The sequence below is a fragment of the Antechinus flavipes genome, chromosome 4, assembly GCF_016432865.1.
Source record: "Antechinus flavipes isolate AdamAnt ecotype Samford, QLD, Australia chromosome 4, AdamAnt_v2, whole genome shotgun sequence".
Taxonomy (NCBI): Eukaryota; Metazoa; Chordata; class Mammalia; order Dasyuromorphia; family Dasyuridae; genus Antechinus; species Antechinus flavipes.
Genome location: NC_067401.1, coordinates 373,714,224 through 373,734,513, shown reverse-complemented (window position 1 = coordinate 373,734,513; position 20,290 = coordinate 373,714,224). Strand labels below are relative to the sequence as shown.

Genomic DNA, 20,290 nt, shown 5'->3' with positions numbered 1-20,290 from the left:
TTTCTCTCTCTCTTTCTTTTTTTTTTTGGCTGAGGCAATTGGGGTTAAGTGACTTGCCTAGGGTCACATAGCTAGGAAGTGTTAAGTGTCTGAGGCTAGATTTCAACTCAGGTCCTCCTAATTTCAGGGCTGATGCTCTATCCACTGTGCCACCTAGTTGCCCCTCAATTTACTCTTAACAGTTCTTCCAACATTACCCCGAAACTCCTATTTTTTTTCCAGCACAATATTCTATTATATTCATACATTGAAATTGGTAAACATTCTTCAGTTGATGGCCAGTCTTTAATTTCCACCTCTTTGCCACTATAAAGTCAAATCAATGAACATTAAGTACCTGCTTAAGTGCTAAACACCATTGCTTAGTATTGAGGATTATGAAGAACCAGAAAAAATCACTACCTTCAAGGAGTTTACATTCTAAGGAGATGACATGCAAACAACCAGGTACATACAAGACATGTAGAGGATAATGTGGAGATAATTTTAGAATCAAGGTTCTAGCTTTTAGGGGACCCAGGAAAGACTTCTTGCTGAAAGTAGAATTTTATTTTGTTTTATCAATCTATCTGTCTATTTAATGATCATTCATTCTTTCTTTCATTAATTCATTTATTTGCTTCCTTGCTTACTTACTCTGGCCTAACAGTTTATTGGGGAATAGAGAACATATATACATATACGTTTATAATATTATACATATACATTTAAATATAAGTATATATATTCAAAATAAAATAATTTTTACAACTAAAGCATGTATGTATTTTTGTATATATGTATATTTCTCTCTCTTTCTGTATGTGTGTGTGTGTGTGTATGCTTCATTTTTTTTGTATTCCACATTTTTCTCCCTCCCTTCCCTCCTCCCCTCTCCCCTAGACAGCAAGTAATCCAACATAGGCTAAACATGTGCAATTCTTTTAAACAAATCTGCACATTTATTGTGCTGCAAGAGAAAAATCTGATCAAAAAGGAAAAAAATAAAAGAAAAAAATAAGCAAACAACAATAACAGCAACAAAGGTAAAAACACTATGGTGTGATTCACATTCAGTCCCTTTAGTTCCTTTCTGGATACAGATGACTTTCTCATCACAAGACTATTGGAATTGCCCTGAATCACCTCATAGTTGAAAAGAGCCAAATCCATCACAGTTGATCATCACATAGTGTTCTTGTTCCTGTATATAATGTTCTCTTGGTTCTTTTCACATCATTTAGCCTCAGTTCATGCAAGTCTCTCCAGGCCTTTCTGAAATCATCCTGCTGATCATTTCTTGTAGAACAATTATATATTCCATTACATTCATACACCATAACTTATTCAGCCATTCCCCAACTGATAGGCATCCAATCAGTTTCCAGTTTCTTGCCACTACAAAAAAGGGCTGCCACAAATGTTTTTGCACATGTGGGGCCCTTTCCCTCCTTTATGATCTCTTTGGGATATGAGTCCAATAGAAACACTGCTAGATCAAAGGGTATGCCCTGTTTGATAGCCCTTTGGGCATAATTCAAAATTGTTCTTCAGAATGGTTGGATCAGTTTACAACTTCACCAGCAATGTATTGTTTCCAGTTTTCTAACATTTATCATTATCTTTTGCTGTTGTCTTAGCCAATCTGAGAGGTGTGAAATGGTACCTCAAAATTGGCTTAATTTTCATTTCTCTATCCAATTGTGATTTAAAGCATTTTTTCATATGACTCAAAATGGCTTTAATTTCTTCATCTGAAAATTCTGTTCATATCTTTTGACCATTTATCATTTGGAGAATGGCTTGTAGTCTTATAAATTTGAGACTTGGTTCTATATATTTTAGAGAGGAGGTCTTTATCAGAACCCTTGGATATAAATTTTTTCCCAATTTTCTGCTTCCCTTATGATCTGCATTAATTTTGTTTGTACAAAAACCTTTTAATATAATCAAAATTATTCATTTTGTATTTCATAATGTCCTTGAGTTCTTCTTTGGTTATAAATTCCTTCCTTCTCCATAGATTTAAGAGGTAAACTATCCCTTGTTCTCTTAATTTGCTTATGGTATCACCTTTTATGTTTAAATCATGAACCCATTTCAACCTTATTTTGGTATAGAGTATTAGGTGTTGGTCAGTGTCTAGTTTCTGCCATGTTATTTTCCAATTTCCCCAGCAATTTTTGTCAAATAGTGAGTTCTTATCCCAGAAGATAGAGTTGATAAGGTTTAGGGAACCAAAATGAGATTAGGGTTTCTGATGTCAAGGGAGTTAAATGATAAGTCTAGTGGCAGGTTCGGGGTTCAGGGAACCAAATGGAGAGATTTGACTCCCCTGCAACCTCTCAGGATTTGGCGCAGGGGTAGGGAGTTTTGGGGATCCCCTTCTGATGGCACAGAGGTTCTCTGAAAGAATTTACAGACCTGAAAACCTAGATTGATAAAAGAAGTTTATTATGTGGATTGGAAGTAAGGTTAGAAATCCTGACAGAGAGGCGTAAAGTCTGGTTAGGAAACAAGTGAGGATAAAGAGAGGATGGCACTGGAAAGAATATTCCAGTGGACAGAGGCTCCTTGGCATAGTATGGCATAGCATAGCATAGCTGGCATGTTTGGAATCTCTGCAAAGAGAGGGTTTTAGTTTGGCTCTTTATAATGGGAGCTTTATCTGAAAGGAACTCATGGGTGGAGTCCCAAGTTGGCTCATCCCTGGGTTTCAGCTTGAGCTGGAATTTGAATAGAATTCAATGAGTTTCAGGACTGAGCCGACCCCACCTAGATAACAAGGATGAAACTGTTTGTCCCTCGGGGTGGGGTCCCTCACTGAGGCAGAGTTGAAGGAGATTTTCTCCTTTAAGGATTTTTAGAATTTCAAGCTCCCCTCTTCAGAATCTTTGGTTTTGTTAAACACAAGGTTATTATAATCATTGACTTGCCTCTTGTGAACCTGACCTATTCTACTGATCTACTCCTCTGTTTCTTAGCCAATACCAAATGGTTTTAATGATTACTGCTTTATAATACAGTTTTAGATATAGTACAGCTAAGCCACAAAAGGTAGGATGTTAGCTGAGACTTATAAGAAACTAGAGAAGCCAAGAGGCAGAGATTAGAAGGGAAGAATTTCAAGCATGAGAAAATGCATAATCGAAGTAGTTGGAATATCATCTGGGGGCAAGGAGGCCATTGTCATAAGATTATCGTGCACATGTTGGGGAGTAAAGTGAAAGAAATTAGAAAACCAGAAAGGGACCAGATTATTCAGAGCTTAAAATCCAAGCTCTTGGAGGTAATAGAAAACCTTTGGAATTTATTGAATGGGAGGAAGGATGACATGGTCAAAACTGTGCTTTAGCAAGATCATTTTGATAGATGAGTGAAGGATGGACCAAAATGGTGAGAGACTTAAAGCAGGGAGACCCACTACAGGTTTCTCACAGTAGTCTTGGCATGAAGTTATGAGAACCTGCCTGCACCATGGTGGTCACAATGCCAGAGGAAAGAAGGGAAAACATATAAGAGATGGGGGAAAATAGAATCAGAAGTTCTTGACAGTAAGTAGATTATCTATGTAAAGTGGGGGAGGAAGAGTGAAGAACTGAGGTTGGTATCAAGGTTCAGAGCCTGAACTGAGAAGGTGGTAATACCTTCAACAGAAAGAAGAAAGGCAGCAGTGAGAATTTTGAGGAAAAATAATAGGTTCAGTTTGGGACCTGTTAAGTTTAAAATTTCTATGGAGCATCCATTTCCAGATGTCTAATAGGTAGTTGGACATGTAAGAGTAGAGGTTGAGAATTCTGAGAATCTTCTTCATATAGATGATAATTGAATCTAAAGGAAGCAATGGGATCTCCAAGTGAGATAGTACAGAGGGAGATGAGAAGGAGATCCAGGACTTGGCCTTGGGAGATATTCACTAGCCTTAATGAAGACCACAAAAAGAACACTGAAAAGGAGTGGTCTAATAGGTAAGAGGAGAACGAGGCAAGAGTTGCATCACAAAGCCTGGAGAGGAGAGTATGAATAAGGGGGTGATTAAAAATTAAGCAGTCTACACCCACCAACACCATTTTGTAAAACTGTATGCCTTTATGTGTTGTAAAACAAGACAAAATAACAAAAAAGTTGTTTGGTTTTGAATATTCTTTTTTTACATGATGGATGACAGTAACAAAGATACATGTTTGAGAATGTCAAAATTCCCAAAAGATTAAGAAAGATGAGGCTTGAGAAAAGGTCATTAAGTTTGATAATTAAGAAATCATTAGTAATTTTGAAGAGAAGAGAATAGTTTCATCATGGATTTGAAGGTAGTCTTTTCAAATTTAAAAAGAGATTGAGAGGAAAAAGAAATGTAGGTATTGGTTTAAGATGGCTTTCTCAAGGAGTTTTTCTACCAGAAGTCAACACAATAATTAGCTGGGATGAAGTGAAAAGTCTTTGGAGATGAGAGAGAAAGACATGGGTTTGCTTATAGGCAGCATGAAAGAAGTCTGTCTCTCTTTTTCTCTCAAAATATATATTATATAAAATATATTTATATATTATATATTTATACATATATGAATTTATACATAATTATATATTTTGTGTGAGCGGTGGGGGGAGAGAGAAAGAGAGAGAGAGAGAGAAATTTTAATGATTAGTAAAAGAATGAAGAAGACAGGGCTAGTCAGCTGGAGAAAATGAAAAAGAACTGTATAAAGTATATAGGAAGAGATGTTTTCTTTTTTTTTTCTTTTTGATTTTTTTTTCAGTTAATAGTTTCCTTTTTTATCTTAGCTCCATTGGATTTATTTGTGCAAAATATATAATCAAAATTAGAACTATTTCTTTGTATTAGGGGTAAGATGTCAGATGAAGACTAGAGAAGAGACAGCTTTTCAGGAATGATCTCAAATTTTTCAGGGAGATATGAGGCAAGATTCTCAGCTAAGAGTGGGAGAAAGGAGTGCCATGGGAGCTTTAAGGAATCATAAGCAGGTTTCAGAAAAAAATGTGATAGCAAATTGATTTGGGAGGTATAAAGTTATTGTCTTGCTGATTAGGGCCTGGTTGAGCATGAGTAGTAGAGTCCTTCTATATAGTTTTGTGCTTTTTCCTAGCTCTTTTTTTGGTGTCATTTGAATAAGAATGAAGGCAGTAGATAGTGATTGTAACCCAAGATAATAATATAAAGGGGGAAGAGACTGTTGCCCTTGGCCGTGGGCAGCTCCTCCCCAGTGAAGCTTGCAGTGAGCCAGACTCTCAGCAGAGACCACACTGCTGAGATTGTGTCCCTTGCCCGGCAGGTCAGGGGCTTCCTGCAGGACCATGTATGTGGCTGTCTCTGGCTCTTGGAAGGGGCATGGAACTGCTGGTGTGCTCAGCAGAGGAGAAGCAGGAAGAACAGGATCAGCAGTAGTGGCTTGAACCCAAGTGGAGGCCACGGTCATGGGGGTGGCAGTAGAGGGATCAGAACTCCTAGCAGTCCCAAGCCCAGGGCATTAGTCGGAGCCTTGGGTGACACAGCACTTCCCAAAATTGGATGGTGGAGTAGGGGGAGAATGTAAAGGCTGTGATTCCTCTCAGAAAATGAGTTAAGTCAAGAGGGGAGAGATTCTTGATTATTGTAAACAATGTTTTGTAATCTATCCATATAATTCCTGTGTGATTCTTGGTAGGAAAGCTTTCTACATTTTATACATTCTATATTTATTTGAAGTGAAAAATTTCTATCTCACTGCTAGTTTTTATTATATATCATTATATATTATTATGCATATTACACAATCAGAAATACTGATATTTGTGTGACTATTTCATATTATGCAACTTTACTAAGGTTATTATTTAATTTTTCAGTTGAGTCTCTAGGGTTCTTTTATTATGAGGTAGGTCATTCCTGGTCAGGGAACCAAATGTTTCGATTTCCCATCAGGGAACCAAATGATGAGGTTAGTGGCAGTGCAGAGAGTTGTGGAAATCCCTCTTTGGTTGGCGCAGGTCCAATGTGAAAGAATATTAGACTGGGGAAAGTTTATTGGCACTGCTAAGTCAGCTTTTGCTAGGACACTGACTTCTTCAGTGGCAATGTCCTGGCAGAGAGATAAAGATCCTACAAGAGAAATCCTGGCAGAGAGATAAAGAGAGGTTAATGCTGAGAAGAGAATGTCTTCACAATGGGTAGGGGTCCTGGCTGGCAACAATGCCAAAGAGAGGTCCCTTAGCATGGCATGATTCCTGCTTTTAGACCCCTGCAAATTTTTCATCATAAGTCCTTAGGAATTGTCTTGGATCATTGTATTGCTGAGAATAGCTAAGTTATTCATTGTTGATCATTGCCTTGTATTGCTGTTATTGTGTACAATGGTCTCCTGTTTCTGTTCACTTAACTTTGCATCAGTTCATATATGTCTCCCCAGATGTTATGGAAACATCTTACTCATCATTTCTTAGAGCACTATATTTCCATCGCAATCATATACCACAACTTGTTCACTCCCTTTCCTAAATTGATGAACATTATCTCAATTTCCAATTCTTTGCCACCACAAAAAAAGTTGCTATAAGTATATTTTTACACAAATAGATACTTTCCCCCCTTTTTGGGAAATTTTTGGGATATAAACTTACAAGTAGTATTACTGGATCAAAAGGTAGGCACAGTTTAATATCCCTTTGAGTATAGATCCAAATTGTTCTGTAGATTGGGGATCAGTTCACAACTTTACCAAAAGTATTTTAGTGTCCTGATTTTCCTACATTTCTGTCAGCATTTGTCATTTTTCTTTTCTGTCATGTTAGCCAATCTGATACTTGTGAGAGGTGGTACCTTAAGCTGTTTTAATTTGCATTTCTCTTAATAGTGATTTAAAGCATTTTTCATATGATTACAAATAGCTTTGATTTCTTTGAAAAACTTCCTGTTCATATCCTATCACTTGCTTCTGCAAAATGAGGGGTCTATACTTGATAGTCTTTTTTAGGTCTCTCCCTATTCCTAATGTGATCCTTTGATAATAGTTCTTTGAGAATTTGGTGTTTTAAAAAAGTCTGCTCTTTATAGAAGAAAGAAATTCATTGTAGAATTTGTTTTTGAGGGAGAAAGTTAGAAAAAATTAGTTTATTTCTATTTGCAGATACTTAGTATAAGCTTAAAGTATCAAAGTTGAGCTCAAGTATATATGTTGAAAATAATTTATGTATGTTAGATACCTAAGGAAATTTGAGTCATTATGCCAGCTCTTATGTATATTTAGTAATGGGAGGTAAGCATAATAATATAAATAAAAATACATGGAAATCATCTAATTTCATTCATTAAATTTCAGTCTGCTTGTTAATTTTGAGTTGATTTTTTTTTTTTCTGGTAGAAATGTTACTGAGCAAAGAAAAGGGGAAAATGATCAAGCAGTCAAGTAATTGAGTAGTCAAGAAATTAGGTTCGTCTAAAAATTGGCTGACAAATTTATTTTATCTTAGCATAAGTTGTACTCATTTTCTTATATCTTAGGTGAGTCAAGTCCTACTAGACGAGAAGCAGTGAAGAAACGGACAGCAGAATATCTAATGCGTGCTGAGCACCTCTCTGGTTTTTATTTAAAACCACACCTTGGTGATGGAGCATCATCCCAGGTACAGCTTTTATTTTTCTAAAAATGGATGAAGTAGAAGTTTTAATTAGTTTTGTACCATATTTACTTTATAAAAAAATCTGTTTTTGATCTGTCTCATATTTACATCTGTGCAAGGGACATTATCAAGTAATCTGTGAAATCATGTCTCTCATTTTCTTTGGCTACATGATGAAAACAACTCTTTCTTATTTTAAATTCCTCCTTCAAGGGGGACCCTTTATATTGAATTTTAATTTAACTTTTTTTATCTTTTGGCTTTGCCATTCTGACTGATTTAATGTCATTTGCAAAGTTAAAAACCAAAATTGATGTGTATGCTTTAAATTCCTTTATCCAAGTCATTTATGACAATGGTCGTAATGCCCAAAAAACTGAGGTAAGACAGAGATTGGCTTTTAATCTTTTTAATGTGGAGAGTTTTAAGCTAGTTGACTGAATGGAACTCATGTTCATCATTCATTTGGTCCAGAGGAACTGAGGGCGGGAATTTTTTTTTAATAAGGTTTTAGCTAAACAGGGTTTGCAAACAAAATATATAATCTGAGTATATACAGTCTTATAGAGGAAACAAAGGCGTGTTAAGGGGGGTGAGGACACTGGGTGAGCTGGCAAGCCATAATTCCAGGAAAGGATCATAATTTAATCCTGACAGGATAAGGGTCAAGATAAGAAGGTCAGAGGGCAGGAGACAGTGAGGCTATGGGCAATGCTCAAAAGGAGGGGGAATTATCCCAACTAGGATTGAGATAAGGCACTTGGGGTTTTTAATGATACATTGATATGTATTTAATGATACATTGATATATAAAGTGGCCAGAGCTTCAAGGTTTTCCTGACTCAATTCTCCCAGTATTAATGGCTAGGAAGAAAGGGGGTGTGTGGGTGGGTGTGTGTGACTATAATAATAGGGCATAACATAGTGAATATGGATCTTAGGTTGAAATCACATATAAGCAAAATGCATCATGCATATAATTTACAAAATCATCAGGTTACAAAAATTATTTTTCTGTCCCTCTCTACACACATTTATTACTAATCCCTAGTTATGCTTCTTATACTCCATTTCCCTATTGTTAATTTAACTCAGTCTTTTTTGACCAACTCTGGAATTTTTTATTAAGATGTCACCTGCTATTAGTCTGATTTACAAAAGATATTTCACATTTCCCCTGAACTGTAGGATCTAATGGAAACCAAATATAGTGGTAGGGTTGTATTTAATCACACCAGTCCTAGGAGACTAGGACAAAAAAAAAATTATTTTGGAAGAGTTTTTACAGTGAAGTACTCAATTGTCTTTTAGAAGTAGGCTTTCTTAATTATCTGAAAATTGGGGAAGTCCTCTTTAGAGGTAGGAGAATTAGTAGTTTTATGTATATAGAAAGTCAACATTTCACAAAGTAGCAGTGCCATAATAACAGAAAAATGTATGAGCAAATCTGAAATAATTTGGCATAAGTATTGAAGGGCTCTTTAATTAAGGAAAGATCAGAACAGAGTGATGGATGTGGTTCAGGAAAGCTTCCCGGAAAAGGTAAGCTTTGAGTCAGCTCTGGAAAGAGTGAAGAGCATGAATTAAAGGAGAAGAGAAGGGAAAGCTTTCTCAATAAGGAGTGTGGCACACATATGAAAGGTATTGCAGCAACAACAAATGAAATATGTATGGAAAATAGAAGGTTGATTTAGGGTGAAAGAGGAATGTTGGGGACAATGAGTTTGAAAAAGTGTAGAAGAGGGACAGCAGCAGAATGAAAGGGTGTGCTATGCTGGAACATGCGGCTTTATAGTAAGATTTTTTTGTTTTTTAGGAGAGAAGTAATAATGCATTTCCTTTATAATCATTTGGTTTTCATTATTTGTTGTTCAGATGTTTTTGTCATGTTCAACTCTTTGTGATCCTATTTGGAATTTTTTTGGCAAAGATACTGGAGTGGTTTTCCATTTTCTTCTGCTCATTTTACAAATGAGATAACTGGAGCAATTGGGGTTAAGTAACTTATCCAGGGTCATTCAGCTAGTGTTAAGATGAGTCTTCCTGACCTCAGGTCTAAAACTTTGTTCCCTAGTTGCCCTGTATTATTAAACCCTCTGCCTAATTGCCTTTTGAACTTATTTTTTTTTTTTTTTTTAGGTCTTATCACTCAGTTATTTTTATAGATGCACAAGGTTATATCTTGAGATCTCTCATTTATAAAATGAGTTTATATATTCATTGATTTCTAGTTCTTTCTAACATTATTATTTTTTAATTTTTAAAGGAAGTATTGTTTCCTACTCATTGTGCACAAAGTATCAGAATCATAAGTTTGAGGGCAAGAAGGAATCTTAGAGCACTCAGCACTTTTAGAACATCTGGATACAAACTTTGTTTTTTTATATAGGTGATATTGTAGCCTCTGTGTGTATTCTTTTAAAGTATAATTTTTTAATTGACAAAATTCTGTTTTTTCTTCTTCCCAGTCTATTAGAGGGGAAAAAAAACCAAACCAAATTCTTTGTAACAAAAATGTGTCATTAATCTATCTTTGCAAAAGTAATCTCATTTTATTCTTTTTTAGTTTGTTAATTTTTTCATCTTTCAGTTTTTATAGTCTTGATCCATTGGTATTACTCATTGCAGAAGACTTTTAGACCAAAAAAAAAAAGAAGCAGAATGGGTTGCAAGAGTCTTCCCTCCTTTTTTTCTATATTAAATGGCCCTGAGAACAGTGAAAGGATCAGGTTTTAGCTAAAAATAAAGGAGTTGTTTGAAGTGAAATTGAAAAGTCATATTGAAAGAGACAGTTGGTTTTGTTTCATTTGAGGTTGATATTGAATGGACTGAGAAATTTCTAGTGTTCTAGAAAAAAATAGAAATACTTTTTGGAACAAAAATTCAAAATACATAAAGAATGACAGTAAAGGAGTTAAATTTGTGGGTTAAAAATAGGGTACATTGTCTGAGATATAAATAAGCTTTTCTCATGGGATCATGAAATCTGAATAAAAAAATAAAATTTATATATGGAATTTGTGAATTTCTTTTATGCTTCTTGTTTGTGAATAAACACTGCAGTAATATTTTTATCAGTATCTTTTGTTTTTATTTCTCTTAATTCTGTTTATAGCTCTCTCTCCATCTTTTACCCACTGAATCTTCTTGTAACAAAGATTAAAAAGGAAAATAAAAAAAAACCTAACAATTTAGCTAAACATCATTTGTCTGACAGTGTATGCTATATTCCCTACCCATAATTCTTCTCCTCCACAATAAAGGAAAGGATGTATTGGCTCTTCTCTGAGGCCAGACTTGATCATTATAATTACATAGTTTTTATAGCTGAAGCCTGAGTTCTCTGTCTCTGTCTTTCTATTTCTGTCTCTATTTCTGTCTCTGTCTCTGTCTCTGTCTCTGTCTCTGTCTCTGTCTCTATCTCTATCTCTATCTCTATCTCTATCTCTATCTCTATCTCTATCTCTATCTCTATCTCTATCTCTATCTCAGTTTCTCTGTCTCTTTTTCTCTTTCTGTCTTCCTCCACTCTTCTCCCCTCCTTTCCCATCTTTACACACACACAAACACAATCTTTCCCTATTAGAATGTGAGTTCCTTGAGATGAGGAACTGTCTGGCCTTTTGTATACTCAGCTCTTAATACAGTGCTTTGTAATTAATAACCTTTTAATAAATGCTTATTCTTTTTTTGTTCATATTGTTATAATAAATGCCAATTTATTAATTTTTTCTGGGTATGAAGTATATGTTGCTTTTTAAATTTTACTACTGGCATTATTTTTGGTTCCAGTTGGGCTGTTTGCCTGTATTTCAGGTTGGATACTTTCACTTTTTTTCATTAATAAAATAAAAATTTTTTGTTAAGAATAAATGTGTAGTTGAGCAATGATTCCTTCCCCTCCCCCAAAGAAGTTATTGTAGAATTTAAAAATATTAGGTTTTGGTGAAAACTGAGAGATATTCTGGTCCTCATCTTGTGAATATCATCTATTGTTAATAGAAAATCCAGAAGATTCTTTTGGCATTATTATACCTCTTTTTTGATTGTTTTTCTTCAGTCTTTGGGGTATTAACTCACAGAATTTCCTTACACTTTCCATTTGTCCTTAAGATATATTTAAAAGGCAGGGGAGAAATAGAAGTCTTCTGTTTCTTATCAAGGAAACAAAGGATTTTCTGAATCCTGAGGTGTGATTCTGTCAATCCCTCTCCTCAACAAAGTCTCACGGCTCCTAGTTACTTCTAGGATCAAAAATAAACTCCTCTGTTGGACATTTAAAACTTTTCCTAACTTTATGTCCTCCTGCTTTTCCAGATTTCTTTTACATTGCTCCCTTATATGGGTGCTACAGTACAGCCATACTGGCCTGCTTCAAGTTATATACGAATGGTACTTCATCTTTCATCCTTATGTTTTTTTACACCGACAGTTCTCCATGATTGGAGTGATTTCTTCCTCATTTTTGCTTTGTGGTTGCTTTTAACACTCAGCTCAAATGCCACATTCTACAAGACTTTCCTAATTTCCCCAGCAATTAGTGCTTTCCCTCTCATAATCACCTCATATTCATATTGTTCATGCTATAGGTATACTGATATGTATTCTTATGTTATGCACACATTTCTAAATATGGGTATTTGCATTTATAAATGCTTGTTGATTGAAAAATTATTGGAATTGCTGTTCAAGACTTCATCTACTGCACCATATCATAAAATGTTTTATTAATATAAACATTGTAGTTATATCTCTTTCTGTAACATAATTAAAAATACAATAGAATCCATTGTATTTGTTGAGTAGATGACATGATTGTTGTTTTTTTTTTAATCTTCATCATTGCTAAAGAATCTCTTTTGTGGTGTGGTGGAAGGAATTCTGAATAAGTGTGTAATTGAGCAATGATTCCTTCCCCTCCTCCAAAAAAGTTATTGTAGAATTACCAGGAGACTGGATTCTAGTACTGACTTTGCTACCAAATTTTGACTTTGGACACATTATTTAACTTCTTTAGGACTTATGTCCTTGTCTTTTAAAATGAGATAATTAAATTTGAGATAAGTTTCCTTAAAATTCTCTAAAATCTCTTTAAACCTATGATTCCTTATTCCAATTGAAAAAACTATATTCAAAGCCCTGTATATAAAAAAATAAGCATAAGGTTCTTTATGATGATACTTCTTTTCTTCTTTTTGCTGCTGTTGTTCATTTCTCTGGCTTGGAGCTCTGAAAATACAAAAAAAAACCCTTTGTGTGAACTGTCAATGTTTTGGTTTCCAGCAAATACCTGGTTGGAACTACTTCTCTTTCCTGCTCTTCTGTCCTCCCTCCCCCCTTCATTTATTCATTTATTAGTTTTACCATTGATTTTTTTTTTTTTTTTGAGTTCTAAATTCTCTCCCTTCATCCCATTGAGAAGGCAAGCAGTATTATAATACTTGTGAAGTCAGGAAGAACATATTTCTATATCAACCATGTTGTCAAAAAGCAAGATAAATAAAGTGAACAGAATAGGAACTTATAAATTACTGACTCCAGTCCATTCTTCATATTATTTTTATATTCTTTTTTTTTTTTTTTTTTTTTTTTTTTGAGACTGGGTCTCCCCATCTTGCCCAGACTGAAGTATAGTGACCATTTACAGACCCAGTCTGACTTCTGATTGCCATGGAAGTTTTGTCCTTTTCCATATCCATCGTGGATCATTTCTCCCTTTCATATGCAGCCTGGGGGGTTTCTTGCTATCTGTATTGGTGTCAGACCTAATAGATTTCAGCCTCAGATCAGAACTCTCAAGCTCAAGTCAGTAATCAGTAAACATTTATTAAGTGTGTACTGTGTACTCAGCACTGTGCTAAGACTGGGGATATAAATAAGAAAGAAAAATACCCCTCAAGGATCTTATAATCTAAGGAGTAAAGACAATACACAAAAAAGAAACTGAAAGGGTAGCTAGAGGGAGAAGTGTTTGTGGAGAATGGCCAGTAGAGAATGAAGTTAGCTGTAAAATTCTGAACACTTTCTAAAGGGAGATTTTGGGAGGGGGTTATTGCTTTGCCCACCCGCCCCCCAATCAGTGGGGTAAGAAAACTTAGTCTGCTGAGAGCATGTTGAGTTTCGAAGCAGAATTAGTCTCTATGATGACTTTATTTCAGGTGAAGAGCTTTTCCTGGGGAAGGAATTAAATTCCTAGAGTCAAAACCAAACTCAAATGATACCTCAGCCTTAGCCACCCTAGCAGCAGTGATTATAGATATGTACCATCATCCCTGGCTTCGGATTCCTCTTTTTAAATAAGTTTTCATCATATCACTCCATCCCTTGTTCAGAACTTCCCTAACCTCTTTGACCCATATTTCCTAACCTGCAGCTTTCTAAAACACTATGTTCATGTTCCTTATTCATCCATTACAGACTTCTGTATTTCTTCTCTCTTTCTCTCTACCTGTCTAGAGGCAGCTAGACGATGTAGTGGATAGAATGCTGGAACTGGGATCAGGAAGGCCTGAGTTTAAATCCTGCTTCAGGCACTTAGTAGCTGTGTCATTCTGGGCAGGTCACTTAAGATCCTACATGCATCCATTTCTCTTCTGTAAAATGGGGACAGTATAGTAATAGATAGCTTTGAACTCATTCAGACTCAGCACGCCAACTATTATACCACATAACTGCTCTTTCTTCGTAAGGGGAACTCCAGAAGCTGTGTTTTATTAAGGATATTTATACTAAGCTTCATTAAGGAATCTATCTATATGATAAAGGGCATAGGGCATATGTTGAATTTCCTCCCCAAATAGTTGTATTAGTAAAATGTTGTCTACATTTTACCTCTAAATAACTATGGTGATGTTTGGGATAAATGTAAGGTTGTGATTGACTATTGGGCCCCTGATCCATTTGTTAAAAATTTTGATTATAGCTGCATACTCCAGAGTTGAATTACAGCTTTAGAAACTATATCAACTCATTAATTTTTCTTTTTTAAAATTTTGTTTTCAATGTTATCCTGATTTATTTACTTGCAACTTTTTTTTTTTTTTTTTTTTTTTTTTTTTTGCATTAAGGACAAACAGAAACTTCTCCTTTCATCTTTCCTCTCTCTGATTTATGATAAATTTAGTTTCCTTCAGTTTGGCATTTGCTTCAGCAGGCAGCCTTCCTTCAAGTACCACCCTGATTGATGTATAATCTTTGATATCTTCCATTAGCCTCCAGGATCACTAAGTTCAAGGCCCTCTTGGAACCTAAGGAGCCCTGCCGAGGAACTGAAGGCCTTCAGAGTCCTTGGGGTGATTGACAAGGTAATTCTTCAGTGTCTCTTCAAGAGTTCAGTCATAAATCGACTGCATGCTGACATTCTGTCTTTGAAGCTTTGGATCTTAAGGATATGAAACAAAAGGAGAAAATGACTCAAATGCATCTGCACTTTAAAATAACAAAAGCAGAAGAAAAAAGGCTTTTATCTAAGCAATTCATGTAAGGTCATGCAAAATATATTTGAGCTAAAGGAGAAGGTACATGTTTGGTGGCATTCAGAAGAGTAGGACCTTTTAGAAAGTATTGGGTGTTAGAGCAAGGAAAAGATAAACCAGTGCCTTTTGTGCTTTAGGGGTGACTAATGGGGAACAGTGATTCAGTACTGTTCAACATTAACAGGCATGCTCAGCTTGGTAGTCAAAGAGAAATAAATAACTTTCTCTTATTTATTTGGGGATTAGAATGGAAAATTCCCCAGAAACCTAATAGCAAATCCAAGATGGGTTTTACTGTTAACATGCTTTCACACTACTAAAGCACATAACTATTGGCATATAGGATATTTTCCAAGTGTAATTAAAGAAACAAACAATATCCTTTCAAATAATCTGTTTGGTTTTTATGTAGTTGATTAAATTGCCATGTAGCAACACTTAACAAAAGAAACTATTTTATTTAATATTGAAGATACATATTTTTAGTTTCATGAAGACTTATTTTTCACCATGAGTTAGAAATTATGAAGTATTCTGATACTTAGCAAAACTTATTGAGTGATCCTGATATGGTAAAATAGATTTATGATGCTATACTGAAACTGAAAATTTTATAGAACATTGAAGTTAATTGCATAGTGGCTACTAGTGAAGTCTTTCAGAAAAGAGATTATCTGTTATAGAGAAACATTACTAGATATAACTCATCAAGTAATTTGTTTCAGAATATTTCATTTAGTAGAATATTGAACTAGAGACTTGGAATTAGTAGTGCAGTATTCAGATTTATAAAACCTGAAGACCAAATTTAAAGAAGTATTCCACTTGGAGTATATCAGGTATGGTGACTCTTAGTGACATTTGATATTTCAGCTTATTTCTATTTGTCAAAATAATAATACTTTGCATTTCTAGTGTTTTATATTTTTCAGAGCTCTTGAATATATATTTCTCATTTGAGCTTCACAATAGCTTTTCATATGTGGTGGTTGTTAGATTGATTAGATTGATACCTTATGAGAGGAGAGTGACTTTGCAATAATAGTAATTTATAGATAGCACTTTTTTTTTTTTAACATAGATTGCACTTTTAAGGGTTATCAGGGGCTTCCCTCTTGACAACTTTGTGAGGTAGTTTGTACACTTATTATTTTCTCTGTTTTATAGGTAAAGAAACTCACATTCAGAGAAATTAAGTGACTTGTCCAGAGTCATATACTAGAAAATGGTGGAATGAAGACTAGATCTAGATCATCAGTAAGCATTGATTAAATGCCAGGAACTGTGCTAAGTGCCATAGGGTGCAAAGAAAGGCAAAAGTCAGTCCCTTCCATTGAAGAACTCACAATCTAAGGGGAAAGACTACATGCCCCCCCCCAAAAAAAAATGTACAGGGAACTATATAAAGGATACTTAAGAGGGGTTGAGAGAAATTTGTTGTAGAAGGTGAGATTTTAGCTAGGAAGCAAGAAGCTGAGATGAGGGAGAGAGAACATGGATTCAGCTGAAGAACAAGTGCCTTGTTTGAGGAATAGCTTAGGAGCCTGATGTCACTGGGTTGAAGAACAGATTTGGGGGAGGGATGGGTGTCTAAAATATAAGAAATTTAGAGGATAATGCTAGATTTTGAAGGCTTTTGAACACCAGAGGATTATGTATTTGATTCTGGAGGTGTTAGCAAGGGGTTTATTGAGTATATGTAAGTGAGGATGGAAGTGACATAATCAGACCTCTGTTTAAAGAGAATTACATTGACAGCTGAATGAATGAGGATGGACAGTAGTAGGGAGTTGGGAGAGCTATGAGACAGATAGATCCATCGGCAGGTCATTACAGTAATCCAGGCATGAGGTGACGAGGACTTCCACTGGAAGGGTGGCCGTGTCAGAGGAGAGAAGGGGTGTATTTGAGAAAGATCGTCAAGATGAACGTGATAGAATTTGGCAACAGATTTAATTTGAAGGGTGAGAGAGAGTTAAAAATCTAGGATTACTCCTGGGTTGCAAGCGTGGATCTCAGGTCTTCTTGAAAATACTCACATTCCTTTTTAAAATGAGAAAGGAATTTTTTCTTGCTGAAGTAGTTCTCGTTTCATGTGAATTTGCATTACACAAATTCAGCTCCCCTACAGGCAGCAGGAGCTGAGTAGTCCAGGCTCCATCTAGAGTGCCCTGGCAGCGGCCGAGGCAGTCACACAGGTGCGACCCTATCCAAGGGTCCTCCGTTGTAAATAGTAAAGTTACTTCAGCTTCAAGGGCTCCAGGTTCTGTAGCTGCCCTGTGAGGGGAAAGAGAAATCTGTGAAGCAATCTATTTATAAATAAATAAAATTGGATGCATAGAAATATAATACATTTTATTATGAGATTATAGATATTTATACATATACATATATATATATATATACACATATGTGTGAGAGAATTTATGTATATAAGCAGAATATATAGGGACATAGTATTTGCATATGGTGTATCATATTTTAATTCTGTGAATTTTCTCCAATGGCCATACATGTACACACATAATCTTTTATACATGTGCATGCTTATGTGCACACACAGGGCTTCATGTGAGAGAATACACGACGTGCACATAATATATGTGACACACATAGTGTATCATATATTTGACAGATGTCTAATATTCTCTCATGCGAGACCACACACAGATCATATTCACACACAACCCACATTAGAGCAGCATATAGTATGAATCACATATAACATATAGGCTACATTATATTTATATTTTCAAGTATGACGTAGATGATATGGTTAGATTAGAAAGTCGGAGGTCCCATCTAATTCTGACAGTATGGGATTATGCAACTCAGAGGAACTGAGCATTATAGCTTTAGGAATAGAATACATAAACTAATTTATTATCTGATCTTATTTTTTACCTTTGCAACGTCCTAGCACATAATAGGTACTTCTTAGATACTTTTAAATGAGTGACACTATCTTTCTCCTCTATGTCCCTTTTTTTCTGCTCCTGCAGCCAGCACCCAAGTACAGGCCCTTATCACCCCTCACCTAGACTACAAGCAGGAGCTTTCTGGTTGGTCTTCCTTCCTCTAGTCTCTCCCCATTCCAGTGTACCTTCCCTTCAGCTGCCAAAGTGATGGTTCTAAATGAAGTTCCAACCATGTTACTTTTCTATTCTGATTGGTTCCTTTTGTATCCAGGATCAAAAATAAAATACTCTTATGTGGCATTTTAAACCTTTTGTGATTTTGCCTCTTCTGTCTGTCCTGCTTCCTTTCTTTACTTTGTAATCCAGCTGCACTGACTGACTTGATAGCCAAACATTGTGCATTTGTCCTAGCTGATCCCCATGCCTGGAGTACTCAGAGGCAGCTGTGTGATGTAACAGAGAGATCATTGGGCCTGGAGGCAGGAAGATCTGAGTTCATATGCAGCCTCTGACTTTATATAAGCTGTACGACTTGCCTGCCTCAGTTTTTTCAACTATAAAGTGGGATAATAATAGCATCTGCTTCTCAGAGTTATTGTGAAGATTACATGAAAGAATAATTTTAACATAATTAGCACAGTGCCAGGCACATAGTAAACCCTTAATAGATAACTTATTTCTTTCCTCCTTCCCCTCCTTTCTCCCTTCCTTTACCAGTATTCTTGGCATTTTTCTGATCATAGTATGTTAGAATAAATATTCATTTTTCTGAGCCATTTTCAATCACCGGTAGAGTTAAAGCTATATTAAGATATCTATTTTTAATTACTTTTTTTTTTTTTTACAACTGACTTTAGAGATGTATTAGTTCAGTATTTTGCAATTTTTCTAGGTACCCAAGACGGTTTTATTACTCATGTATCCAAAGAGAGATCTGGACCATGGATATACAAGCAGATGTCATAACCATGTTCTTTATCTAGTATTCATTGCTCCTTCTCACAGTTATCACAGTCAAATATCCAGTTTGTACAGTAGGGAAATCCCAGTAATGCTTAAACCCTTTGATTGACTAGGGCAGGGGTGGGAAGCTTTTTTCTGCCAAAGGTCATTTGGATATTTATAACATCATTTGCAGCCCATATGAAATTCTCAACTTACAGAATTCAAGCAGTGGGAGGTTGTTGTACCTAGCTTTCAGCTCATCATAGCCTGAAGTTGCTTTTGCAAATGATTTCCCTGTCCTTATACGGCCCATAGGCTGGTCGTCACATCTGGAACAGGACCTAGAACAAGAAACTCACTGATTTACTAGGGTTGCCCTACTAAAGATTTTCTACTAGATGTATTATTAAATGGATAAAGCTCAATATTTAGAAGGACCAAACATTTGTCATCAGGGCCTCTAAAAATACTAAAAGGATTTAACTTTATATTACTCTTGTGAAACTGTTCAGGAAGAAGTCACCATTTCTGTGGTGTTTAGCCTTTAGATATGAAGCTGACTATTCCACTAGACTAGAAGTCTTGAAATACAATTGAGCCATAGCAGAACAACCATGTGATAAGTTTATGGTTATTCATTTACACAGGGGCAGTATTCTTATTATATCATCATGGCCCATCTTTCTGTTGACAATGCTCCAACATCAAGTGAACAATATTATATGTATTCATCTATCCATACTCATATATCTTTGTGAATCTCTAATAGATGATTTTGGGATTCAAATGTGAGTTTACTTAATATCATTGAGTCTAGAAACCTAAGTAGAAGTTAATAAAACAAGATATAAAGAAAGGATGAAATAGAATTGAGGTAGAGATGAGAGAGAGGAAGGAGGCCACATATAAGTATAAGGGCAGTAGATATACTTTTAAGAATTCATTAAAATGCATTGTAAAAAAAAAAATTACCCTGGCATGGATTCTGTCAATATAAAGTTATTATAAAATAAAATAAGATAAGAAAAAAACAAAAAAAAATAAAGATCACAAACCCTTAAAAAAAAAGAATTCATTAAAATGCAACTCATATCATAATTTGTAATGATTATCAATCAGTCACCGTTGTAGCAGACTTGCTATTTGAAAGATGGAGAAGAGAGGTGACTTGGATCTGCTTAGAATGCTAAGAAACAATATCACAAAATGTGAACTGGAAATGTTGGTAGAATTCATTTCATCTAATGCCCTCAGTTTTCAATAAGGAAACTGAGACCCAGAGATTTCCTCAGAGTCACACAGAAAATCTGGTGGTAGACCATAATTATTCTCTATAAATAGTTGCTGCAAGCATTAGCC

The 20,290-nt window shown here is 35.4% G+C and overlaps 1 protein-coding gene across 2 annotated transcripts in view; it reads left to right on the top strand.

Moving 5' to 3' along the window:
- Window positions 1-20,290, top strand: part of RPS6KC1 (ribosomal protein S6 kinase C1) — a 213,771-nt gene that overhangs the window by 105,202 nt on the left and 88,279 nt on the right. For both annotated transcript variants that reach the window (XM_051998401.1, XM_051998400.1), the window contains exons 8-9: window positions 7,475-7,596; window positions 14,805-14,897. In XM_051998401.1, coding sequence (XP_051854361.1) covers window positions 7,475-7,596; window positions 14,805-14,897 — 215 coding nt within the window. The remainder of the gene's footprint in view (window positions 1-7,474; window positions 7,597-14,804; window positions 14,898-20,290) is intronic.